General features: G+C 43.2%; 1 protein-coding gene across 3 annotated transcripts in view; it reads right to left on the bottom strand.

Annotated features, from left to right (window-relative positions):
* ADAMTSL1 (ADAMTS like 1) overlaps nt 1-27,525 on the bottom strand; it is a 952,161-nt gene continuing 924,636 nt past the window's right edge. For 2 of the 3 annotated variants that reach the window (XM_021927825.2, XM_021927824.2), the window contains 6 exons: nt 17,516-17,728; nt 15,799-15,979; nt 12,957-13,164; nt 5,058-5,167; nt 4,044-4,264; nt 1-2,480 (listed from right to left, as the gene is read on the bottom strand). In XM_021927825.2, coding sequence (XP_021783517.2) covers nt 2,374-2,480; nt 4,044-4,264; nt 5,058-5,167; nt 12,957-13,164; nt 15,799-15,979; nt 17,516-17,728 — 1,040 coding nt within the window. In that variant the 3' untranslated portion in view covers nt 1-2,373. The remainder of the gene's footprint in view (nt 2,481-4,043; nt 4,265-5,057; nt 5,168-12,956; nt 13,165-15,798; nt 15,980-17,515; nt 17,729-27,525) is intronic. The other variant, XM_021927826.2, reaches the window with a different exon arrangement.

Genomic DNA, 27,525 nt, shown 5'->3' with positions numbered 1-27,525 from the left:
TTTAAATAAATAAGCTGTATTATCTGTACAAAAAATACAAATACAGTTTTGTGTTTTAGAGGAGAAAGTGCCTCCTTCCACATTAGCCAGCAGGCTTCATTGTCTTGTGGTGCTGCTGAGTTGCAATTTACAGAACAAACATTAAATGTACATTCATCTCATGCAAGGAGCACTCTGCTTCCCACCCAAACCTAGGCTCTCCCAGCTCACTGAGACCCACTGCCAACTGCTCCAACCCAACATGGAGCTGGAGGATGCTTGCTTGTTCTTTAGGAAATGTAAATAGTGACCACTGCTTTTCAATCGCTAGTGAACTAGAAATAATTAACCACATTAGTAGTAGTATGGAATTTGTCTTTATCATTCCGTGCACAACTATTGCGCCACAAATGAATTCTCTCTTACTGCCTCAGCATCCCATGTTAGTTTTTACAACACATCCTGTACAGTGAGTGGATCCAGAGTTAAACACCAGGTTCTATTAAAAATAGGAAAAATAGAATAATCACTACCAAGTTTACAGGAACACAACTGCAGGAAGTTAATAAAGTCCCCCCAATAGTTTTTTTTTCTGGATGACAATGTACAATTATTAATATTGCACTTTTTTATACAAGAAATCCTAATAAATATTCACAAAAGATATACAGACATAGAAAACATTCTCTTTTATTTTAAACAGACATTACACTGATTTTTTAGTAACATAATTTCTTAGAGCCTATTTTTGTGGTGAGGAAGAAAGAGACACAACTTAACTGTCCACAGCTCACTGGTGGGGGGGACACAGATTAATATTGTCTTCCTCTCAAATTTTACTTCCAGGCTGGCTGGAAAATGCAGCCCTGATGTCAGTGGTAGCCCCAGTGTGAGTGGCATTTCATGAGGGGGAGGCTTATCTGAAGGTAAGGGACTCTGGCCACCCTTGCTCCTAATCTCAGGTCACTCCGGGGAAGGAGGCAAAAATTACCTGGCTTAATGAGGATTTCGCCAAAGAGTCCCAGAGTTTTCATTTTGCTGCTTGACTTTGCTCTAGCCGCCTCACCACAGCTGATGAGCGTGGCTGCAGTGTGTGAGCTGTTTTGCCAGGGTGCTGCCTCCACCACCCCACCTTGCTAGATAAATACTACATGCGGAAGGGCCTGCAGACCGCTGGGGTGGAGGCTGGGAGAGGGAGGATGTACGGTGGGGCACACGTAAACCCACTGTCCCACCCTAGTCCCTGGCCAGCTCTGGAATGAAGAGGTTGCTACAATCTGACAGCCTGACAGATACTCTCTGGCAAAGTGACTAGTTAACGGGTTGATGTTGATAAGCTGACCATAGTCCCTGGACCTTCAGTGGAGCAGCAAAGGTCCTAGAAGGCAGAAAACCTGGCCCATTCATGCTAAAAATGGCCTGGTCCACAGCAGCAGTTAGTGCAGGGCTGGAGGACTTCCGATGGAGATAAACAGGTGCCAGGGTGGCCTTACTGCATGGCCAGACCCACCTCTCGCTGGCTTTGCCGCAGCTGCACAGGCAGGATGTTGACTCTGATAGCCTGGGGAGTGGGGACTCCCACGCAGCGCAGTGCTCTGTCGTGGGCAGCAGGGCTCTGAGCATGCACACATGCATGAGATCAGAGCCGGTCCACGAGCCTCATGCAGCCTGGAAGCCCCTGCTCACCCTGCCCCACTGGGGAACACGCACAGGCTCCTTTTTGCTTCTGTCCCTTCCCTCCCCTCCCTTCCTCATTTTCTGCAACGTTGTGTGCCTTAGGGCCTGCTTTGTTTGCTTTTTTACCTCTCCCTACTGGTGATTTGAGTTCTCCTCTCTCTGCACTCCCCCACTAGAAGAACTGAGTTCTGGGCTAGTTTCTGCCTCAGCATGGTGTCCCCTCCCCATCTGTCCTAACCATGACTAAAGGGACAGATGGGGAAGAGGACACAAAGCAGCAACACACTCCTGTGTTTCTGATAGTGCACTTCTAGGAAAGACACAGGTGTTTGTCCAATGTTTGCACCAATAGGCTACAAACCTTCTGGCTCCCTGCTGTCCCCAGGGACTGTGCCTGCCTCTTCCTAGGTCTTTGAGACCCAGGTTTGGGAGGGAGGAAGCTCTTCAAGGGAGCCTCCCCGTCTGCCTGGCCTGCTCTGCAACCTCCTTTAGACATCTGTCCTTTCCTTTCCCAACATCCCGTCCTCCAGCTAACTGAAAGAGAAAACATGCGGACGTCTTCATGCTTGAGGATGGAGGTGGAGGAGGCTGGAAGGGTGTGTGTGGGGTGGGGAGGGGGAAATAAATAAATAAAATGAAGAAAGCTTAGGTTCTGTCCGAGGCGGTTGCGTGAGTCCTTCGTGTGGCCAGGGTAGAGTGCTTCCCCATGCCCTGTCTTCACGCTTTGCCACAAGTTCCACAGCAGCGAGATTTAAACTGACTGAGTTGGCAGAGTTTCAGCTGTTTCACCTTCTCGCAGTACCTGGTGGTGTCTCTGCACTCCACTGGGAAAGGAGGACAGGGTGGGGAGAGGGGACAGAAAAGAGATGTGAAACAGAGACTAATGAATGCAGCCTGTGTGATGTGCAGCCGGGGGTTTCAGCCACTGGGGTACATCCTGGGGTCTGCCGTGGCCACCGCTCTCCAGCCTCACTCTGACAGAGTTCAGCCACCTGCTCCCCAAGGCTGCCAACAGTGGGGGTGGCACCAGCCTGCAGCTGTCTGTCTGGCTGAATGATGGGGCCCCTCCCTGAGCTGTTTGTTTGCTTCTTTTCTGTAGCTCCCTCTACTTCCTGAAGATGCCTGTTTTCTCTTCCTTCTTGGGATTACCTCATCTCCTAGGTGATCACCTCTCCTCCTAGGCAAACCTGCCTTTTCCCCTGGGTTTTGGTATTTTAAGTAAATGACTCTCCTCCTTAAGATGGTTCCCAGGACTACATTCTCCCCTACTTTGCAGGAGTGTGCAAGTGAGGCTTGCGTCGGATACCCCCATCCCCAGGCACTTGGGCATACTTTCTCTGTGAAGGTTTATTTTCATGTGCCCTCCAGTCTCTCTTCCTTCTACCCACTCTCTCTTCCTTCTACCCACTCTGCCTTAAACACAGCACCAGGATGTTCTAGTTCAGTGTTGGCACAGATTAGATGATCTTAAATATTGTGCGGACTTGGTTTGGTAAGTTTTAACTATGTGCGTTGAATATTGGTTCTCTTTGAGCATGGTGAGCCACTGACACAAACATGGGTTAACACTACCCGAGTACAAAGAGATCATCCATCCCCCAGTGTGTAAAAAGAAGTGGTCTTTTTGCCTACATGGCATCTGCCTTAGTGTTGGGAATTTATTGCTCAGTGAGGCCCAGTTTGGGAGAAAACTGCACAGCTACATTTGGTTTTTACTTCCTATTCTTTGCCTCAAGCTTTGCCGCCTTTCTCATGGGTAAGTACCTCTGATTTGGGTTCAGAGGAAGAAAAAAAAATAAACTCCTTCCCAACTGGAATACAAATGACAGTATTGGGATGAGGAGGAGGGAGTGAAGTGAGTATCAAATTCCAAGGCTGGGGCATCCTGGACAGTTCCAGGGGATGCCTGTGGGGCTGGGAGGGAGGGGGTCAGCAGGTCCGTGTCAGGTGAGAAGCAGAGCTGTGATGGGCGCAGAGCTGGCTGGCTGAGCGGGAGGCACTCTGTATGCCTTCAGAGTTAACAGCACTTTCTGTTTAGTAGCCTGGCCCCTGAGAGTTGTTGATGTGTCAACCCCTGTGGGCACCAGCCAGACTGACCGCAGGGGAACTGGAGGCTGATTTCCTCCAGCACTGGACCAACAGCACCTGGCTCTCTCAGGGCCAGGATGGAGATCGTGGAAGCCCTTGGGGCATACCCTGTCATGCCTATATACACATCTCTGCACACACCCATGCACCCCACTGAAAATGCTCAACTCCACCACCAGCTCACAATCCCTGGGGAAGCTGACCCCATGCCCTGTGCTCAGGGTTGGTCCCAGGGACTGCTCTCTGCACTTGATGCTCTGTGGGGAATTTGCAGAAGGTTCTTGGGGGTTGGAACATACTGTTTTCACATGGGGTGATGTTGCAGCGCTGCCAGTTGGCAGGCCGGGGTCCCCAGGAGCACAGGTGCTCAGGCACTGCCTTGTTGGTGCGGGCATGCACACACTCCACACGCCGGGACTGGAAGCCGTAGTTGCCACAGGTAGCTGTGCACAGGGTCCACAGGCTGACTCTCCAGTGTACGCTGCAGGCCTCTGACCAGCAGTTCTGGGTGCTCACGGGCCTGCAGAAGGATGGTGGCAGGGTTAAGGTTTGCTTCTGTGGGGGCTGAATCAGGGCAGATGTGAAAACAGTGCTGCAAACTCAGAAATGTTAGGCGATTCCTCAAGAACTTTCAGCATTACTAGACCTGGGTTCTAATCTCTGTGCTGTTACTAAATGGCCATATGATCTCAAGAAGGCTATTTCCTCTTATTGGGCCTCCATTTGCTCTTCTCTGTAATGAATATGGATCTTACCGCATGACTGAAGAATGAGCTCTCCCCAATGTGGACACTGGCAGAGCCTGGTCTCACAGGCTGGGCTCTTAGGTGGGGGCGGTGAGTCCCCTTGCCCCAGGGGGACATCTATAAGGAAGTGTTATAAGGATGGGGACTGGATTGGAATGGTAGGTCGAGACTGAGGAACAAGGGCTCTCATCTTAGCCTAACTTCTAGAGGGAGGTCAACAAGAGTGAGGGGTTTGAGCCTTTGAGACTTGGTGGCCGTTGTGTAGACCTCACCTCCTGCCCACCCTGGGGCTAGTGTGGGTCTCTCGAGGTATGAGGCCTCTCTCAGAAGAATAACACCCTTGCACTTTTCATCCCTGAGAGAGAAAATCCCAGCCTAGCCCATTAGGTAAGCACAAGACCGACACCGAGTCATCTGCCTCTGGGGAGGCCAGTGGCTTGGGGTGAATGGAGGTGAGAGGGCAGGGCTTAGGTCTGTGGTAAGTTGGAGGAGAAACATTCACTCAGCACCATCTTTCTGAGCCGTTGACGCGGGGCTGGGAAAAGGAGATTCAGGGCTTTCTCTTACCTCGGAAGAGCACTGCACTGCTCTGATGGTAAGGTGATGCCATCCCGTGTCTGGCAGAAGACTTGTCTGTGTTGCACAGCTAGGTGAGGCCCGATGCAAGGCCCATTGCACTGGAAAGCAGAAAAAGGTAACATACAGCACATTAGCCAAGTCAAGGGTGGAGGCCGCCACGCTTGGGCTGCATGGGATGCAAGATCCTTGTGTAGGTCTTGTTGGAGGCTCTCAGACCATTCATCTTTCCCCTCTTTGGGCTAACTAAAAGACATTCACTGATAAGTTTTCTTTATGGGATGGTTAGCTTGCCTGTGGTCTGTGGGTATTCTGCCAGCAAATGGCTAATGGTAGTGTACAACCAGTAAGAGAAAGTCAAGCCCCTCTCAGATTAACCATATGAAAGATATTTTGGCATAATATGCTAGGAATGTGGTGGTAGACTTTAGAACTGAAGACCCCTAAATAGCTCCACCCCTTCAGAGCAGAGAGGGTAATATGGTTTATCGTTTTCTTGCTAAAGTCATCCAAATAACCAACTCCATCCTTTCTTTCCCTGGCTTCGTTTTCTGCAGGTTAAACCTAGGATGACTGAACAGAAAGCAGACTTAGGTATGCAGAGTCCCCCCTCATATTCTCTTGCTGTGTGCTCATGGAGATCGTTAAACTTTCCCCAGAATTCATGGAGCCTGACCCTGTCACAGTAAATACACTTAGCAACAATTGTCTGTGAAATACAAAAGCAGCAGGCCTTTAGCCAACATCTGCTATTTTAGTAGAACAAGAGGATAGGCATCCCATGGAGGTCACTTGAGAACAAAGGCTCTTAAGTTGGGGGTCTTTGGGTCCCTAGGGTTCCACTGGGGGTGGTGCTGGGGTGTTAATCCTTAACAGTATAAGAAAAAGTTTTGTGTTTATTGGCTTTTTTCTAGCAAGAGGTTCCCTTTAGCTTTCATCAAGTACTCAAAGGGATCCATGACCTCAAAGATTAAGAACCACTGAAAGAGCAGGATTTAAGGTAAAAGTAGCTCTCTTGGGTCAGACAGCTGTGCCCAAGGTTAGTTATTGCTCTTCTGGACTCTGAAGGGTCCAGTTTGACACTATTATTCACAAACACATGGAGGGTTGAGGTAAATGTAAAAGAAAAAAAAAAAAAAAACAAAAAAACCCCTTAACACCAATAACCGGGACTTTTTTTTTTGAGGCAGGGTCTCTTTCTGTTGCCCAGGTTGGAGTGCCGTGGCACAATCTCAGCTCACTGCAGCCTTCAACTCCTAGGCTCAAGTGATCCTCCCACCTCAGCCTCCTGAGTGGCTAAAATTTATCTCTTTAAACATATTTTAAAGAACTTTTTTTCCTTTTTCTCAGATGGAGTCTCACTCTGTCGCCAGGCTGGAGTACAGTGGCACAATCTCGGCTTACTGCAACCTCTGCCTCTCAGGTACAAGTGATTATCCTGTCTCAGCCTCCCAAGTAGCTGCGACTACAGGCACATGCCATCATGCCTGGCTATTTTTTGTGTTTTTAGTAGAGATAGGGTTTCACCATGTTGGTCAGGCTGGTCTTGAACTCTTGACCTCAGGTGATCTGCCTGCCTCGGCCTCCAAAAGTGCTGGGATTACAGGAGTAAGCCACTGTGCCTGGCCAAAAAATAACTTTTTATTGTGAAGCACAGTGTGCATACAGAAAACTGATTAACAGCCAGGTGTGGTGGTTGATGCCTGTATTCCCAGCTATGCAGAAGGCTGAGGCAAGAGTATTGCTTGAGCCCAGGAATTTGAGGCTATAGTGCACCATGATCATGCCTGTGAACAGTCACTACACTCCAGCCTGGACAAAATAGTGAGACCCCATCTCTAAAAAAAAAAAAAAAAGTGATTAAAACATGAAGTATATCTCAGGGAGTTCTATAAAGTGAGTATAATTGACCTTTAAACAACATGGGTTTGAAATGGGCAGGTCCACTTATACATTTTTTTTTTTTTTTTTCCCCAACCAAAGGTCTTGGGATGCGAAACCCATGTATATGGAGGGCCAACTTATTGTATATGCAGGTTCTGTGAGATTGACTGCAGGACTTGAGTTTGTGTGGATTTTGGTATATACAGGTGCTCCTTACATCAATCACCTATGGATACCAAGGGACAACTGTATAAAAGCAAAGCTAGCTGCATGGATGTCCCTACACCCTTAGAAGGAAACTGTAGTTGGTTTGACGTTCTACTGTCAACCTTGACATTCATTATAGTTTTTGAACAAGCAGCCTGACATTTTCATGTTGCAATGGGCCCCACAACTTATGTAGCTAGTCCTGTATACATGTGAAGAAATAAAATGCTGTCAGCAACTCAGGAGCCTAGTTTGTGCCTACTCTTTACTCTCTTTCCCTTCTCCACATGTAACCACAGAGACTTAACTTTTAAAACAGTTTAGTTTATGACTGTTTTTGAAATTTACATAAATGAACCATATTTCATGTTTGTTTTATATCTGGTATTTTCTTACAATGTATTATGTACATAACTGAAGTTTGTTCATTTTCACTGATGTATAGCACTTTATTTTATGAACATACCATGATTGAATTTTCCATTCTACTTTTGATTAACACTTGGTTTCTTTTTTCTTTTTCTTTTTGTTTTGAGACAGAGTCTTGGAGTGCAGTGGTATGATCTCTGCTCACTGCAACCTCCACCTCCTGGGTTCATGCGATTCCTGACCCTCAGCCTCTCAAGTAGCTGGGACTACAGGCGCCCACCACCACGCCTGGCTAACTTTTGTATTTTTCGCAGAGACAGGGTTTTGCCATGTTGGCCAGGCTGGTCTCGAATTCCTGACCTCAAGTGATCTGCCTGCTTCGGACTCCCAAAGTGTTGGGATTACAGGTATGAGCCACCATGCCTGGCCAATCCTTTTTATTTCTGTAATACTGGTAGTAATGTCTCCATTTTCATTTCTGATTTTAGGAATTTGAGTCTTCTCTCTTTTTCTTTGCCAATATAGCTAAAAGTTTGTCTATTTTGGCCAACCTTTTTGAAGAATTTACTTTTGGTTTTGCTGAGTTTTCTTTACTATTCTCTAATCTATATTATCCTCTTCTGCTAGCATTAGGTTTCGTTTGCTTGTTTTCTGTAAATTTTTAAGGTGTAAAGTTAAGTTGTTGAAGTCTTTCTTTTTTAATGTAAGCATTTACAGCCATAAATTTTTCTCTTAGCACTATTTTCTCTGTGCTCCATACATTTTGGTATGTTGTGGTTTTGTTTTCACTTGTCTAGTTTCCTTCCCTGTGGTTGGAAAAGGAACTCTGTATAAATTCATTCTTTTCAAATGTATTAAGAATTATTTTTTGGCATAACATACAGTCCTTTTTTGGATAATTTTTCATGTGCACTTGAGAAAAAACAAGTATTCTGCTATATTGGGTGGAGTGCTCTGTATGTCTGTTACTCCAATTAGTTTATAGTATTGTTCAGTTACTCTGTTTCTTTACTGCTCTTTTGTTTAGTTGTCCTATCCATTGTTGAAAGTGGGTTTCTAAAGTTTCTATTATAGAACTAATTATTTCTCTCTTCAATTCTGTCAATATTTGATTAATATACTTTGGGGCTCTGATGTTTGGTGCATGCATGTTTATAATTGTTATATTTTCTTGGTATATTATCATTATGTTGTTTGATTTAGTATAGCTACCTCAGCTTTTGTTTTTTATTTACATGGACTATCTTTTTCCATTCCTTCACTTTTAACCTACTTTTTTCTTTAGATCTCAAGCAAGTCTTTTGTAGACAGCATAGAGTTGAATCATGTCTTTTTTCTAACATCTACTAGGCCAATCTATGTCTTTGGGGGTTTAATTCCTTTAAAGTAATTACTGATAGGGAAGAACTTACTTTTGCCTTTTTATTATTTATTTTTATGTACATCTTATAGCTTTCCCTCATCATTCCCTCCACTTATGTTGTCTTTTGTGATTAGTTGCTTTTTCGTAGTGACAAATTTTGCTTCCTTTCTCATTCTCTTTTGGCTATACATATTTTCTTTGTTGTTACCATGGGGATTACATATAATATCCCAAAGTTATAACAATCTAATTTGATTTTTGATACCAATTTCATACAAAACTCTACATATGTACTGCTCTGTTTCCCATCCCCACTTTACATTATTGGTGTGAAAATTGTATCTATATGCTATATATTCACTAACAGATTTATAATTACTTTTTATGCATTTCTTTGAAATCTGTAGAAAATAAGTGGAGCTATGAAACAAAATAATAATGGTTTTAATGCCTGCCCATCTATTTATCTTTATTGGAGAGTCTTTATATGTTCATGTGGCTTGGAGTTAACTATCTAGCATCTTTTTGTTATAACTCAAAGGACTCCATTTAACATCTCTTGTAATCAGGAATAGTAGTAACAAGCTCTCTGGAATGTCATAATTTCCCCCTTGTTTTTGAAGGACAGTTTTAATTTCCCCCTTGTTTTTGAAGGACAGTTTTGCCCGATAATTCTTGGTTGATAGTTTTTTCTTTCTGGACATTATAATTTTTCTTTCTTTTTCTTTTTTAAATAAAGAAAAAGGGTTTATTTGGCTCATGGTCTTGCAGGTAGTATAAGAAGTATGGCGCCAGCAACTGCTTCTGGTGAGACCTCAGGAAGCTTACAATCATAGAGGAAGGCAAGAGGAGCTGGCTTGTCACAGGGTAAGAGAGGGGAGGGAGGCACCAGACTTTTGTTTTTGGCTGTCTGTATATTTTTACATTATCAAGTCTTTGATATTTCTTTTTTTTTTTCCTTCAACTTTTAAGTTCTGGGGTACATGTGCAGCTTTGTGACATAGGTAAACGTGTGCCATGGTGGTCTGCTGCACAGACCATCCCATCACCTGGGTAGTAAGCCCAGCATCCTTCAGTTATTTGTCTTGATGCTCTGCCTTCCCCCATGTCTCCACCCATAATCTTTTTTCCCAGGTGTCTGCAGGTCTGTGGTCCTTGTGCAGATTTCACAATTAGTGGCTGCTACATTGTCAAGATCAAAACTACGCCACATGGAGGAGGGGTGGGGCAAGGATAAATGAAAATACCAGGAAATTTCATATCATCTTAAAGATGGCTTTTTCTTTATTGGCTGTTTACTTGGTTGCTATAGAACTTGGGCGGTTTTCCAGAACACTTATAAGGTTAGTTCAGCCAGTTTCTAGTTGTTTTTTTGATGCTTCCATAAGAGAACATGGAGTTGGAGCTTCCTAATTTGCCATTTTGCTAATGTCTCTTGACTACACTGGGAATTCTTGAAGGAGTAATGTGTCCCTGGAAGCACTTATTTCCTCCATTCTCATTTGTAACTAAACCTATTGCTGGTTTGATTTCATTGCCTACTTTTACACTGCCTACTTTTACACTGAAACTGCCATTCACAGAGTTACCAGTGACTGCCTATCAGTCAAGTTCGAATATGCACTGTATGTACAAAATAAGGCCAATGCTTATTTTGTATTTTGTTTATTCTGTTGGATGTATTTTTATACCATTGACTTCCTTCCTTCTTGATAAAGCTCCTCCACTGGTTTCTGTGAATTTTCCCACTCATTAGGTTAATCTTTTTTCCTCTTCTTCCCCCAGGTTAATTAGTGTTGTTTTCCCCAGGGTTCTGTCCTGTGCCTTTTCTTAATCTGATCCTTTCCCTCTCTCTGGGTGATACCATCTATGATTCTTAGCCACCATTTGTATACTAATGACTTTCAAATTGATAGTGTTTAGCACAGTTCTCTTTTAAGCCCCAGACCTATATGTGCAACTACTTAATGAGCATCTGTACTTAGGTATAAACATGTCCCAAACAATTCCATATAGCACTAATCCACCCTCTTTTTTCTATATTCCTATCTAGTTATTCAATTCAGACCCTCCAGTAAAATTTTGACTTCCTTCCTTTCTCTCATCCCTGATATCCAATGGCTCATGGAAGCCATGTGAATCACACTTATAAAGAGAAATGGATTCCTCTCTATTGGCACTGCTCAATACCTTCATTCTGACCACCAAAATTGCTCACCTAAATTAGGTTTCTCTTTCTGTAGTCCTTTCACTTGCCAATTTGATCACTATACTGCAGACAGCATACCTTTTTTTTTTTTTAAAAAAAGAAGTTTTTGCTTTGTCACCCAGGCTGGAGTAGTGAAAGTGGTGTGATCACAGCTCATTGCAGCTTCAACCTCTCAAGTGATCCTTCTGCCTCAGCCTCCTGAGTAGCTGAGATTACCGGCATGAGCCATTGTGCCTGGCCAGACAGTAATCTTAAAAGTCTGATTGTGCCACTCCTTCTTAAAAATCTTTGTAGTTGCACTTACAATAAAATCCAAATTCTTTGTACAGCATACAAGACCCTTTTATGATCTTGCACCTGCTTTCCAGGCCACATTTCTATTTCTATTCTGTCACTTCATTCTCCTGCAAACATTGTGGGCTGCTTTTCCCTTCATTTCTTCACACATGCTTATAAATGGGACACATTCCCCTCCCAAGACAGGTGTCCCATAAATGTATGTTGGATTAAAAGAAGAAAGTTGAATTATTACATGAAGCCAGATTTTTGGAGCTAAGAAGGTGGTCTTAGTTTTACTTGGACTAAAATTGGCATGGTTTTCTTATACAAATGTTTTTCCTTCTGCCTGCCTTCATGAAGTCTAACACTATTCCAGAAGGAATTTTTTGTTAGAAGCTATCATCACTTTCATTCTCACAGGAGTGGAGTGTGGACGTTTGAGAAGCATCTACAGTTTGAAGCACAATATCAGCAATATTACCAGCAGAGAGACATCAACAGGATTGTGAGATGAAGCATTTGTCTGCAATCTGTAATGCCTCAAGCCTTGCTACTCTTTCAAGTGAAGCCCTTGGTCTAAGAGCATTGATGTTACCAGAAGTTTTGAGAAATTCAGCAACCCAAGTTCTACCTAAGACATACCATATTAGAATTTGCATCTTTAATAAGATTCCCAGGTGATTCACATTAAAGCTTGAAACATACTGTCCTGGAGGGTTGCAGAAAAGAGGAGGAGGGGGTGAATTTTTTTGAGGGGAAGGAATAGAGAAAAGGAGAAAGACATATGTATTTTTCTTTCTGTTAGGAAACAATCACTGGTGCACCATATGTCCCCCCTTGAGTGACCTTGATGACACAGTGCAGAAACATCTCTCGTGTGTAGCCAGATCTGTTTGCTATTGTAATTTTATGAACTACCAATAAGCCTCAAGGGCCTGGAAGCAGAGCTGTCTTGAGAGGTATGTGAGCTATGAGAAGTGGGCTTTTCCAGGTAAGAGAGAGATGATATTCCCCCAGGCAAGGGGAGCTCATGCCTCTTTGATTATGAAGCATATACATTATGTCACTGGAAATAAGGAAGGGTTAGTAGAAGCTCCAGAAAGGAGTCTCCAGTTAGGCATGTTGATTGGCTAGCATTGAGCAGTAGCCTCAACTTACCTGGGACACAAATGGCTTATGAGTTGGAACGTGAACTCTATGGCCAAAAACATTTGATTTTCGTTAAAGATGGCCACAGTGTGTTAACTTAATAGAAAGTTGCAAGTGACTGTTTTCCAAAGGACACACCTAAGGGTGGGAGTGGAAGACATAAATGTAATAATGTATAGATGGCCAATTAGAAGATGTTTTGAATTGCTAACTGCCTAAAAACATTCAATCACATTGGTTCATAGAATTACACAAAGAATTAAAAGCCTGCTGCTCTGAGGGTGTCTCAGCTGGACAACCAACAAAAGCTATACCTGGCCAGTCAGAATGTGAAAGGAGGAGGTGGCAGTGATAACATTTCACTTCCTACTGTGGCAGCGTCCACTCCTTTAGATTTGGCTTTCAAATAACAACCTCTCTGGCTCCTCACCTGGCCCCAGCTGGAGAAGGCCCACTCCACACACAGCTGCTGGTTACAGGCCTGGGTGTCCACAGGCCGCTTGGCAACCTGGGTGCACATGTCATTGGACACAGGGGTGGAGATCCCAGAGGCTTTCAGCTTTTGACAGGTCACCCTGCGAGTCTGGACACCTCCCCCACAGCTCCGGGTACAGGCAGACCAGGAGGTCACCATCCACCTGGGGAGAGGAAGAAGTGTCAGGAGAGCCCTAAAGGGACAAGCCCTGGGGAAAAGAGATCCCCTCCCCACCCCACATCCCTGCTCTTGCCACTGATTTGGGGCCAGTACCCTTTTCACAGTATATACTTGGAAAGATAGGCTGAAAAATGACTCCTCCAAAAGATATCCATGTCAAATCCCTAGTGCCTGTGAATGTTACCTTATGTGGCAAGGTTCTTTGCAGATGTAATTATGGATTTAAGATAAGATTATCTTGGATTATCTGGCTGGGCCCTATATGCCTGCCATAACAAGTGTTCTTACAGAGAAAGGCAGAGGGAGATTACATACAGAGAAGAGGAGGAGATAATGTGACCAGAAAGGCTGAAGGTGGAGTGATGTGGCCATAAGCCAAGGAACACCTGGGACCACCAGAAGCGGATTCTCTCCTAGAACCTTTGGAGGTGATATGACCCTCCGGATACCTTGATCGTGCACTTCTGGCCTTCAAAATTGTAAGAGAATCAATTTGTTGTTTTGTAACTGCAGTGTTGGTACTTCCTAAAGGAGATCCAAGGTTCTAGGGAAGTCAGATCCAAATTTGTGTCACCTCCTGACACAGAAAGTAATCTGGGCCTCACTGAAGTCAAAGTTTTGTCTGGTAGTGCTCAGTGTACTTCCTGCCACACATTTTGGTCAATCCCTCAGAAACAGGTAAAGTTCCTCCCATCTCTTGGTGTTATAGTCTATAGGTCTTATACCTCTCAGAGACCTCTCAGAGGGCTGCATACGTGGTAGAGATAGTTGTTCTCTGAATGTTAGGTTCCAAAAGTGAGACTGTGACAAATGGACTTTTCTCACAAAGCCAGCCTGTAAACTGGGAACACTCTGAAATCCTTGGTCCATATACAAACATGCAGGGATTCGCATTGCATGTGTGTGCCCTGTAATAATTCTCAAAGAGACGGAGACAGCTTGGGGAAATTGCAAGACTTGTTGCTCATGTAATCTAGAACAAAAAAAATCCCACTCTTTGGTTTTAGTGATTGAGAAAATTTATCTAACAAAATGGTTAAAGCAGCTATCTGGGTCACAGCAGGGTTACCCAGTTGTATCTTAAAGAGACAACCAGGGCAACACTTGTTCATGTGCAAAGAAGGATACTAAGTGTTCAAAACATCTGGCAGGCAAAGTGAACCTATGGCTACGTCCTAGCCAAGCGGCGCCACATCTGGCTTTCAGGAGAGGCATGTAGCGGGGAAGGGGAGCAAATTCCTCCTAAATCTGGATCTGTGACTTATTTAGTTTTGTGGCCACTTCCCTGTTCTTTTGCCTTGTAGAGGGATGACTGCATGCAGATTTCCAACGCACAGGAGCAGAGCCACTTAGGAAGCAGGCAAGAGGTGTTTAAAAACTCCTGGGGGCATTGAAATCCAAGAAAACACAGCCATTATTATTTCATTTGCAGAAGTAAATTAAACTGATTGACTCTGACCATCACCAAGTCAAAAAGTTCCTGGCACGTCAGAGATCTCTTCTTCATTTTGCATAGCTTGGCAAGGGCAGTTTTCCAGCCTCTTATATCCCTGGTGAATGTCAGGCCTGCATTTCAATCAACTTTTATTTCCAAATATACGTTTCAGCAATTTTTCAGGAGCTGGGGTGGGGGGTTTGAGAATGGAAAGGGCCGGGGTATGTTACAGTTCAGGAAGGGTATAAAAGGACATTAATCATTCCTGTGGAAACCTTCCCGTCAGCAAGTCAAACTGCTGATATTAATGAGCATGTTTCATATTTCATTGAGTCTCTCCTGGTTTCAGCTGCTCCTTATGACTCAGCTGGCAAAACAGAAAGCTGTTGCCTAAGTATTGTATGAAAGTCCTACAGATAGGTAGTAAAGGGGCATTTGAGGGTTGAGGGCAGAGCTAAGTCCCCCCAGGCTCTGAGCACCACACCAGTGCCAACTCCAAGCCCATCTATTATCCACTTAACTACTGCTGAGGACAGAGGATGGGGTGCACAGGGGGACTCATAGCCTCTTGAAGCATGAGGAAGATGGCAGAGGCTTTGGGTGTCATGCTGGGCCACACAAGGAACCCAAATGCTGAGCATGAGGCTACTATCGGAAACAAAGATTTATTTCAACTTTAGTGAGATGCAAGCCTTTGTAGAAAAGAGGAAGATAAGATTTCCCCAACTAAACTGGAGTACTGATTAGCAGGGGTGTTTAAGGTTAGACTTGGAGGGTGGGTGGAGCCCAGTAATCATTGTTTCCTCAGCCCTTCAATTGAAAAGACATTGCTTTCTCCAAACAACTCAGAGTCAGTTGATTACTGTATGATGGGTGGGGGAGTCTATGGCTTGCTAGGGCCTGGGATGCTCTTGCTCCCTGAACAGACCCTGTCAGGCACTTGGGAAACCTGGTTGACCATTAGCGGGGTGAGGAATAAACAGAGCTGAGAGAGGTGGTGTAGTCTGAGGATATTTTCAGCAGGGTGGAGAGGCCTGACAAGCCTGTGCCTAGAGGGAAGAACAGCTCCTTGGCTGGCATCTCTCCCTGCACAGTGCTACTCAAGGGCTTGCCATCGACCTTGCTAAAAGTGAGGGCCCATCCTAGGGTGGGGAGGTCTGAGCCAGTGTCCGCCGCACTCACCGAGAAGGGCAGTCTCTCCGGTTGCACGCAATGGGCTGCACTGCAGGGCGAACCTTCCCTGCGCAGTGGGCAGGGTTGACCTCCGTGCTGTTCAGCAGGCACCTCAAGCGGGGCTGCTGAACCCCCCGGTTACCACAGGAGGCTGAGCAGGTTGCCAATCTGTCCACAGACCACCAGTAATCTGTCATGGGAGGAGGAGCAGAGTAGAAAAGAATATAGCTTAATTGCCCACACTCTGAATTCCTTCTGAGCAGGGCAGGGAGAGGGTGGAAGGGGTGGATTTGTGGCCTGAAGGAGAGGAGCTATTATAAATGAGGCCCCGCTCCTCGATGGGCACCATTCCCGAACTATTTGGGGAAGTCACGTGGTCTCTAGGGGCCTCAGCCATGAAATGAGTACAGTGACCCTCACCTTACCAAGTTACTGTGGGGACAGGAAATAAAGTAGCTCAGTGCCTGAAATACGAAGGGTACTTGATTAATGCCATAGGTCATCTTATTTTTAAAGATATTTGCTACAGTCCTTTTCTTTCCTCATTGGTTCACCAGAAAGTGATTTTGTTTTCTACAAAGATATATAAATATAGTAAATACTTAACCATCACAGTACAGATTCGAGCTGGACTTTGCAAATGTTACCCAAAAAAGCCTATACAGAGAGTGCTTATTTACATGAGACAATGATGTCAGTAAGAAAGCCAGTTGCTTTGGGGGTCTGGGACTCACTGATAGGAAAGCTGTTAAAAATAAATATGAGGTGGCAGATTTTGAGTGCTTATTTGCAAAGTTGTGTATTACAAGTCTTGCAAATAGGCCCTGGCTTCTGGTTTTCAGCAGATACTGGCTGGCTGGCGAGAAAATGGAACATTTGTTTTCCTGTCTGAAAAGCCAAATGGTGAAGGAAGATATTTAGGAAGAAAACTTATCTGCTTAGAAAGATTTCCCTTTCTCCATCTTTTTGTGCCATTTTGGCACACAACTCTGTCCCTTCCCATTGCATCCTTCATTTTGGAATATATCACACACAGGCCACAGGTTGAACTAGCCTGCGGAAAACTCCAAAGCCTCACACAGTTTCTATAAAAAGGCCACTTTCCCCTCTTTCCCACTGATTTGGCCTCATTTACAACTCTTTCTTGGTGCAGTGAAGGCCAGGCCCCGCCCAAAGGCTTTCTGACATGCCTGTTTTCCTGGAAGGTTAATGCATGAGCCATGTGGGCTTCGCAGTCTATTCTTTGCCAGGGCCAAAGGAAAGGTGCCTGGAAAGCCCTCAAAGCTGAAGACTCTTCAGGATGATCAGCAGGCACTGGCACCAGGCCTGTCTCTCTAGGCAGGAGGCAGTAACCAAACAGGCTACTCTTCGTGTGTGTGAGATCTGTACTAGTTAAATCAGCATAAAGGAATCACATCTGACTTTGATATATAGTGGTGTTTCCATGGTCCTGAGCAACAGCAACATTATAAGCAGAAGGGCCTATTTCTGAAGGCAGCATTGGCTTTTCCAGGTTCTGCTGGGAGGGGCATGATGGCTGTTCTGAAGAGCCATGTTGACAGAAGTAGGGTCTCACTGTATGGAAACATGGCGCAGCTTCGGTTTTCATGCCCTGGGTACCACTGAAGATCAGAAATCACTTTGTTTTACTAGATAGTTAGATTCCCAAACGGGCTTTCTTGTTCAAGAAATTAGTCCAGTTTGCAAAGCCTGCAGGGTTTCTTACCTTGGATCACTAAAGATGCCTTCTGCATGAGTACCCCTGCCTCATTCTGAGCAAGGCAGCTGAATTCCCCTTGAGACCCACCGCTAAGGTTTGCAACTTGAAGGATCTGTCCAGCTGCCAAGATGTGATGTGTCAGTCCTGTGGCAGTGACAATTGGCTGACCACCATGAAACCAGGTGATATTAGGGACAGGGTGACCTGTGATGGGGCAGCCTAGGAGGAGAGGAAAAGAAGAAAGCCTTAGTAAAGCCATAAGGAACACATTCCTGGTGCACTGGTTTACTGTCTTTGTGGCTTTAGAAACTGTACACACAATGTGGCCTTGTCCATGGCATTTTTATTATATTTGCCATTCCTGAGTGAACAGGAGATGTTTTTATTCTCTGAATTTCTAGGAGGGTGACTATAATTCATTCAATTAAGTAAAATTATTGGATAACAAAAGTACCTATTTCTGTTTATGTCCCTATACTAACTTTAAAATAATGATACAGTTAATCTTCATTCCTTGAATAGTGTTTTCAAGATAAGTAGTTCTTAGAGTGATTTTTTTTTTCTGACAAATTCCTTCTTCAAATACAATATGTTGGGAAAAAAATACCATACTATATAGTAATAGTTAAGAAACAAACTTGAATTGGTAAAAGTATCATATTCCCTCATTTTACTTGTTATGTGATTTTTCCAGTCAAAATTGTTTTCATCAGAGACTAGGAACACAATTTTAAACCTGGATCTTTTTTTCTGCATAAGGCTTTGTCTTCTGAAGGCTTTTGCAAAGCCTGCGCTGGACATGTACAATATTATACATATCTACAGAGCCATCAAACATATTTTGATATAATAAACTCAGATATCATCATGTTTACCTAAGACTTTGTAGTGTAGAATCAGTAAGATAAACAGGTTGCAGTTGTGAGAGAAATTCCTGGAAGGACAGGGTATTTGCTGTGTTCGCTCTGGTGCCCCAGCAACTTACAGAGAATTTATTTGGATATGTAAAACGCATTAAGTCATCGAAAATTAAAGAATCTGAAGTTTTTTTCCCCTCAGTTCACTTAGAAAAAATATCTGTTTGGTACCTACTGCTCTGGGGAGAGTTAAGATAAGATAATTAAGACTATCTTCCCTCTTCCAGGGAGATCCCAAGCTGGTATAAGATTTTTAGAAAACACACTCAAAACTGTAGATGCAAGGCAGGAAATGATGAGATATGAGGCACAAAGATGGTGCTATGGTCTGAGGGTTTGTGTACCCCCTAGATTCATATTGAATTCTAATCACCAAGGTGATGGTTTCAGAGGGTGGGGACTTTGGGATGTGATTCCATCACATGGGCTCTTTCCTCATGAATGAGATTAGTGTCCTCATAAAAGAGGCCCTGGAGAGCTGCCTTGGCCCTTCCACCATGTGGGACACATTGAGAAGCTGCCATCTATGAAGCAGACAGCAAGCCCTCAATTAATCTGCTGCTGCACTTATCTGGGACTTGCCAGACTCTAGAACTGTAAAAAACAATTTTCTTTTGTTTATAAGCCACTAGTTTTTATGATATGTCTGTTACATCAGCCTGACTGGACTAAGACAGGTGGCTACCCTCTGTGGATGTGTGGGTGGGTGCCTATGCATCTACAGAGAGAAGGGATTTTCTAATGTTTCATTTCTTTTTTGACAGCGTCTTGCTCTGTCACCCAAGCTGGAGTGTGGTGGTGCAATCTCAGCTCACAGCAACCTCCGCCTCCCAAGTAGCTAGGATTACAGGTGTGCACCACCATGCCCAGATAATTTCTCTCTCTCTCTCACACACACATATTTTTAAGTAGAGACGAGGTTTCACCATGTTGGCCAGGCTGATCTTGAACTCCTGGCCTCAAGTGATCTGCTCGCCTCAGCCTCCCAAAGTGCAAGGATTACAGATGTGAGCCACCACACCTGGTCTAATATTTCTTGTTTGTGAATCCAGGGATAGAACTGTTAAAATTTACACAAGATGGGGAATCCCTAGAAATCATCTAGTTCACCACCAGAGGAAGAAACTGAGGCCTAGAGAGGTTAGGAGACCTTCCTGAGACTGTGCAGCAGGCCTTCTACCTGACTCCTGGACTGCGTTCTTTCCCGCATACCTGCTACTTGTTCAGCTGGGCACCTTGCCACCTCCTTTGTTTCTTTGCTCACTTACTTTTTTCCCCTTCATTTTTGTTTTTCCTGAGGTAGTGAGGTAGTAGTGAGAGGGTAGGAGCAGACTATTTGGAAGGGAGGGTTCTAAAAAGATAAACCTAAAAATGGACCCCTGGAAGCTCAGTATGGGATGTAGTATTATATGATCCAATTCTTCACTCCTTCATGTATCCGCTGACTCTACCATGCAACTTGACAGTGCCCTCCCATGAGAGAGCGGTTATACTTCCCCCTTCTGGCTTTGGCCATGTGAGTTAGACAGATGTTTTTCTTTTCTGATTGTTCATTGTTATTGTAACAAGTCCACTCACAACAGCATCAAAAAGAAGAAAATACTTAGGAATAAACTTAACCAAGGAGGCTCCTATGGTTCAGATGTTGGTCTCCTCCAAAACTCATGTTGAAATTTAATTTCCATTGTAACAGTATTAAGAGGTGATCAGGCCATGAGGGCTGTCTCCTCATGGGTTGGATTAATGCCATTATAAAAGGGTGAGTTCAGCCCTTATTTGTTTCTTTGCTCTTCCACCTTTTGCCATGTGAAAACAAAGCTTTCCTCCCTTTTGGAGGATGCAAAGGAAGACTGTGAGCCAATAAATTTCTGTTCATTATAAATTACCTAGTCTCAGGTATTCTGTTGTAGCAGCACAAAATGGACTGAGAGACAAAAATCTTGAATACTGAAAGCTACAAAATACGGCTGAAAGAAATTAAAGAAGATATAAATTCATGGAAGGACATCTCATGTTTATGGATTAGGAGACTTAATACTGTTAGGATGTCAATACTACCCATAGTAATCTACCAATTCAATGCAATCCCTACCAAAATCCCAATGATATATTTTGCAAATAGAGAATCTCATGCTAAAGTTTATATGGAATATCAAAACACCCAGAATAACGAAACAACCTTGAAAAAGAAGAACAAAGAGGATTCATAGTTCCTGATTTCAAAACTTAATACAAAGTGATAGTAATCAAAATAATACTGTACTGGCATAAAGACAGACATAGAGACCAAAAGAACAGAATAGAGACTGGAAACAGACTTTTAAATACATGGTCAAAGACTATTCAATGGGGAAAGGATAGTCTTGCCAACAAATGGTTCTGGGAAACTGGATATCCATATGTGAACAAATGACTTACACTAAATATAAAAATTAACTCAAAGTGGATGAAAGACCTAAACCTCAGAGTGGAAAGTACAAAACTTTTTTACAAAAAATCACAGGGAAAACTTTAATGACACTGGGTTTGGCAATGGTTTCTTAGATATGACACTAAAATATAGGCAACAAACGAAAAAAATAAAGTAGATTTCATCAAAATTTAAATCTCTTACACATCATAAGACACTATCAAGTGAGTGAAAAAGCAACTCACAGAATGAGAGAAAATATTTGCAAAGCCCAGATCTGATAAGAAATTAATATGCAGACTATATAAAAAAACTCTTAAAATTTGATAACTAACAAACCACCCAGTTTGGGCAAATGCCCAGATAAGCAAAGGACTTGAGCAGACATTTCTCCAAAAGAGATATACAAATGGCCAATAAACACATGAAAAGATGCTCAATTAATCATTAGGAAAATGCAAATTAAACCCACCATGAGTTACCACTGCATACCCACCAGGATGGCTATTATTAAAAGAAACCCAAAATATGTTTGCAAATATGTGAAAAAATTGGAAACCTTGTGCATTGCTAGTGGGAATATAACATGGAGCAGCTGTTGTGGGAAACAGTATGGTGGTCCCTAAAAAATTAAATATAGGATTATCGTATGCTCCAGCAATTCCACTTTAGGGTATATATTCAAAAGAATTGAAAACAGGAACTTTAAAAGATATTTGTACACCTATGTTCATAGCAGCATTATTCATAATACCCAAAAGATTTAAACAACCCAAATATCCAACAATAGATGGGTAGATAAACAAAATGTGGTATATATATATGATGGAATATTATACAGTCTTAAGGAATGACATTCTGACATACACTACAACATGGATGAGCCTTGAAAACATTATACTAAGTGAAGGAAGTCAGATATAAAAGGACAGATACTGTATGATTCCATTTATATGAGGTACCTAGAACAGCCAAATTCATAGAAACAGAAAGTGGAACAGTGGCTACCAGAGGCTGGGAGAAGGGAGGGAGGGGGAGTGCAGAGTTTTAGTTGATGAAAAAATTCTGGAGGCAGTGTTGATAGCTGTACAACAAGGTAGATGTATGCAATGGCATCAGGCTGTGCACTTAAAGAGTTGAAATGGTAAATTTTATGTATCTCTTACCACAATAAAAAACTGAGGCAGAGATGCTAATGTAACAGTTCCAAACCTAGACCTCAAGAGATCTTGGGAGCTTTTGCTTGTGCTGTTGTGCCTTTGCCATTATATTAGCAAGTCATGCCAGGACTGGCCTGATGATCCCAAGAGGAAGACAAGAGAAATGCAGAGAACAGTCAAGTCACTCCAGCCAAACCCAGCTTAGATCAGCTGAACTAAGTAAGATCAGTAAGAACAATTGATTGTTGTTTTAAGTCACCAAGTTTGGGCTTTTTAAAATGCAGCATGTGTATGTGTGAGGTGATAGCTAACTGATACATTTAGGGAGAGGTATCTTCCAGCTTTTCAACTTGGCCAGTGGATTGAAGGCCTGGAATAGGACAGAGCTGCTACTTGTGTACTGACCCAGCTCTTGCCTGACCTGTATCCTCTTTTTTTTTTTTTTTTTCCTTTTTTTTGAGGCAGGATCTCATTTTGTTGCTCAGGTTGGAGTGCAATGGTGCAATCATAGCTCACTGCAATCTTGAACTCCTGGGCTCAAGTGATCCTCCCACCTCAGCCTCCCAAATAGCTAGGACTACAGGCATATGCCACCATGCACAGCTAATTAATAATTTTTTTTAGTAGAGATGGAGTCTTGCTATGTTGCCCAGACTGGTTTTGAACTCCTGGCCTCAAGTGATTCTCCCTCCTCAGCTTCCCAAAGTGCTGGAATTACAGGTGTGAGTCACCTTGCCTGGCCTTGTATCACCTTGTATCAAGGTACTCAGGAGAATGAGGCTCACCACAAGCACAAGCTCCTGGTGGCATCTAGGCATCTACATGCCACGAGGTCCACAGTGGTGTCACCACACTCCTGTTCTGAAATGAGGGTAGAAATGACCTTGGGGAGAGAAATCAGTCCACTGGGGATCTCCTGGGATCACAACACCTATACTCTCCAACCCCAAATGTAGCCTGGAGTAAAATGCTGGCTTCATTTTCCAATAAAAGCCAGGAAAACTATATGTGTATGAAGGTAAATATACTTTTAAAAGTGCAGCTAAAACAAATAAAGCTTTTTAGCCTGACTGAAATAGGCAAATGCATGTCTCCCTATCACATCTACTTTGAAGGAAAAAAAAAAAGGCCATATGCTATCAAGATGCTGGCTCCATGAATCCTGTTTGGTCAGCCCTGGTGAGGCTGAGGAGATTTAAGTTGATAAATACGAACCTTACTATTCCTAATCACACAGAAGACATTTGGCCAAGGAATCTTTCATATTTTCTCCTAGTCCTCATTTTCCCAACTGCCTTAGGATTTTCTGAGAGAGTATTTAGGCAGAAAAAGGAGTGGTAGCAGCCCCTAGGTTGGTCTCTATGGCTGAAGAAGTTACTTATCTGGGAGCCAGAAACCTTAGTCAGCTAAATAAGAGGAATATTTGCAGAAAAATTACATCCAAATTCCTCCCTCCTTCTTGGAATCAGAGGCCATAGTGAGTAGCCAGGAAACCTCTCTTGGCCCATCTGAGCCTTGGGTCTTGGTCATGTTCCCAGGGCCTCCCAGCCTGCTGTTCCTCGTGCAGATGAGAATAGGGTAGAGATGTTTCCAAGGGCAGGCCTGCCATGGATGTGGAGTTCTTGGAACTCAAGACCCAGGAGAAGAAGCAACTAAGAGGTCTTTGAGAGGCTGCCTTCATAGTATAGGCAAACCTCATTTTATTGTGCTTTGCTTTATTGCGCTTCATAGATCCTGCATTTGTTACAAATGGAAGGTTTGTGGCAACCCTGTGCTGAGCAAATCTATTGGCATGATTTCCTAACAGCATGTGCATACTTTATGTCTCTGTGTCAGATTTTCAAAACTTTTCATTATGATCTGTTATGGTTATCAGTGATCTTTGATGTTACTATTGTAGTTGTTTTGGGGTGCCATGAACCATGCTTATATAAAAAGATGAACTTAATTGATAAATGTCTGTATTCTGACTGCTCAACTGCATGGCTATTTGCCCATCTTGCTCCCTCTCCTGGGGCCGCCTTCCTATCCCCCGAGATGCAGCAATATTAAACTTAGGCTAATTAATAACCCTACAGTGGCATCTAAGTGTTCAAGACAAAGAAAAAGTTGTACATCTTTCACTTTAAATCAGAAACTAGAAATGATTAAGTCTAGTGGGGAAGGTATGTCAAAAGCCAAGACAGGTCTCTTGTGCCAAACAGCCAAGTTATGAATGCAAAGAAAAAGCTCTTGAAGAACATTAGAAGAGCTACACCAGTGAACACAAAAAATTGATAAGAAGTAAAATAGTCTCGTTGCTGATATGAAGAAAGTTTTAGTGGTCTGGTTAGAAGATCAAACCAGCTACAACATTCCCTTAAGCTAGTGCCTAATCCAGAGCAAGCCCTAGCTCTCTTCAATTCTATGAAGGCTGAGAGACGTGAGGAAGCTGCAGAGGAAAAGTTGGAAGCTAGCAGAGGTTGGTTCATAAGGTTTTAGGAAAGAAACAGTCTCTCTTACATAAAAGTACAAGTTAAAGCAGCAAGTGCTGACGTAGAAGCTGCAGCAAGTTATCCAGAAAATCTAGCTGAGATCACTGATGAAGGTGGCTACGTTAAACACAAGAGATTTTCAGTGTAGATGAAACAATCTTCTATTGGAAGAAGAAGACATCTAGGACTTTGATAGTTAGAGAGAAGTCAATACTTGACTTCAGAACTTCAAAGGTCAGGCTGACTCTCTTGTTAGGGGATAATGCAGCTGGTGACTTTAAGGTGAAGCCAATGGTCATCTGTAGTTCTAACAATCCTAGGTCCCTTAAGAATTACGCTCCATCTAGTCTGCCTGTGCTCTATAAATGGAACAACAAAGCTTGGATGACAGCACATCTATTTATAGCATGGTTTAAAGAATATTTTAAGATCACTCTTTTGTTAGCTACTGCTCAGAGAAGAAGACTTCTTTCAAAATATTACTGGTTATTGACAACACACCTATCCACCCAAGACCTCTGATGGAGATGTACAAGGAGATTCTTATTTTCATTTCTGCAAACATAACATCCATTCTGCAGTCCATGGATCAAGGAGTAATTTCAACTTTTAAGTCTTACTCTTTAAGAAACAAATTTCATAATGCTATAGCTGCCATGGATAGTAATTTCTCAAATGCATCTGGGAAAAGTAAATAGAAAATGTTCTGGAAAGGATTTATTCCAGATGCCATTGAGGACATTCATGATTCATGGGAGGAGGTCAAAATACCAACATGAACAGGAACTTGGAAGAGGCTGATTCCGACCCCCATGGATGACTTTGAGGGGTTCAAAACTTCAGTGTTGAGGAAGTCACTGCAGATGTGGTAGAAATAACAAGAGAACTAGAATGAGAAGTAAAGCCTGAAGATGTGACTGAATTGCTGCAATGTCATAATAAAACTTGAATGGATGAGCAAAGAAAGTAGTTTCTTGAGATGGAATCTACTCTTGGTGAAGTTGCTGTGAACAGTGTTGAAATGATGACAAAGGATTTAGAATATTATATAAACTTAATAAAGCAGTGGCAGGGTTTGAGAGGATTGATACCAATTTTGAACAAAGTTCAACTGAGTAAAATGTTATCAAACAGCATCACATGCTACAGAGGACTCTTTCATGAGATGAATCAATCGATGCAGCAAACTTCATTATTGTCTTTTAAAAACTGCCAGAATCATTCCAATATTCAGCAGCCATCAACATGAAGGCAAGACCCTCCATGAGCAAAAGATTAGACTTGCTTAAGGCTAATTGTTAGCATTTTTTAGCAATAAAGTATTTTTAAATTAAGGCATGTATGTGTTTTCTTTTAAATGTATTGGTGTTGCATACTTAGTGGATTACAATGTAGTGTAAACATAACTTTTATATGCACTGGGAAACAAAAAATATTGTGTCACTCACTTTATTGCAGTATTTGCTTTATTGCAGTGGTCTGTAACTGAACCCAAAGTATCTTGAGGGTGTAACTGTAAAGCCTCTGAAACTTATCAGGGCTAAGATCAGTTTTGTGGAAAATTTTTTTGAAAATAGTGGTTTTGTTACTGTGAAAGTTAGTTACATAGATTCATGACTCTGAAGGAAAACTCTGGATTTCAATAGGGTTCTCTGGCCTCAGTTTTCTAATTTGTAAGTGAGAATATTTGATGATTTTAAAGGTTCATTTATGTTCCAATGAAATAACCTTTAAGGTGCTTTTAGGTTCCCAGATTTCTTAACATCATCTCAAACTCATTCTCACCCCTCTTCTTCTCTCTCCCCCAAAGCCAACTGCCAGGGCAAAGTGGACCGATTTAAATCTACATTGCTTGGGTTGACATATAGTGAAATGGAACTAAGCCAATGAAGGGGCTCATGGAAAAAATGTCATCCATAAGGTAATTTAGGGTTTTCAACCTGGCAGTGCAGCTGGTTCCATTGTCAGTAGTTGGTCCTAGTTTGCAATTTGCTTTATCCCACACTTCAGAAGTTGCCTTATTGTGCCCTCTCAGAGATCCCAGCAGCAACTGTCACCTCCCCTTCCATGCAGAGCTCTGAGTCCAAGCTCCTTGTGGCCTCTCCTCCAAGCTTCTAAATTCTAATAATCCTGAGGGGAAAAAATGGCAGATAGGAGACAGAACTAACTTGCAGCCTCCACTCAGATGTACAGAGCAGCACGTGAAGACTCACATTGTGAATTTTTGCTCCAAGAACTACCGCAGGAACATACCGGGAAAGGCCAGAGAATCCACAGACCCTTTCAAGGAAACTGCTTGCCACTGCAGGTGCCATGAGACAGCCAGAAAACTGGGAGTGCCCAAAGTGTGAGAGGGTGAAAATCTGCCCCCAAGTGCACATCCTCACTGGGGAGCCTAGATCACAGAAGGATTTGGCCTTACCTGGAGCTGAGATTAATTTAGAGAGCTGAGAAAAATGTAGGGTTAGAAGAAGTAGTGAGAAGACCCCTGTTGGCTCTCAGTTCCTGGGGAAGCCATTTCTGACTTTGTCTTACAGGGGTCCTTGGAGAGGGCTGCCAGTGGAACTGGGGAAAGACCACAGGGAGAAGGAAATTTCCAAATGAACTTTGTACAATTTTGACTGGATGTGAAGTTTCCTGGACAGAATCTTGGGGAGTGGGGTTAACAGGGAATGCAGATATGAGCACAGAAGCCACGGCAGTTGGGGAGGTGTGAAACCTAAAAGTGCTGCTTGCTTTCTCAGCTGGGAGGCTTTTAGCCTGGGCCAAGTTCTCAGCCCGACTCACCAGCTGCCTGCAAATAAACTTGGTGCTGTTGGTGGGAGTGAGACTGGCCTTTCGGGCTGCATGGGAGCTTGGTGAAGCCTATCACTGCCAGCTTTCCCCATTTTCCTGGCAACTTGTATGACATGGCAGAGGCAGCCATAATCCCCCTGGGAATGTAACTTCATTGGCCTGAGAACTACACCCTATCCGCTACAGCAGTCCCAGCAAGCCCTGCCCAAGGAGAGTCTCAGCTCAGACACGTCTAACTCTGCCCCACCTGATGGTCTTT

The sequence above is a fragment of the Papio anubis genome, chromosome 13, assembly GCF_008728515.1.
Source record: "Papio anubis isolate 15944 chromosome 13, Panubis1.0, whole genome shotgun sequence".
Lineage (NCBI taxonomy): Eukaryota > Metazoa > Chordata > Mammalia > Primates > Cercopithecidae > Papio > Papio anubis.
The sequence above is the reverse complement of the archived record's forward strand: the minus strand, read 5'-3'. Positions and strand labels throughout refer to the sequence as shown.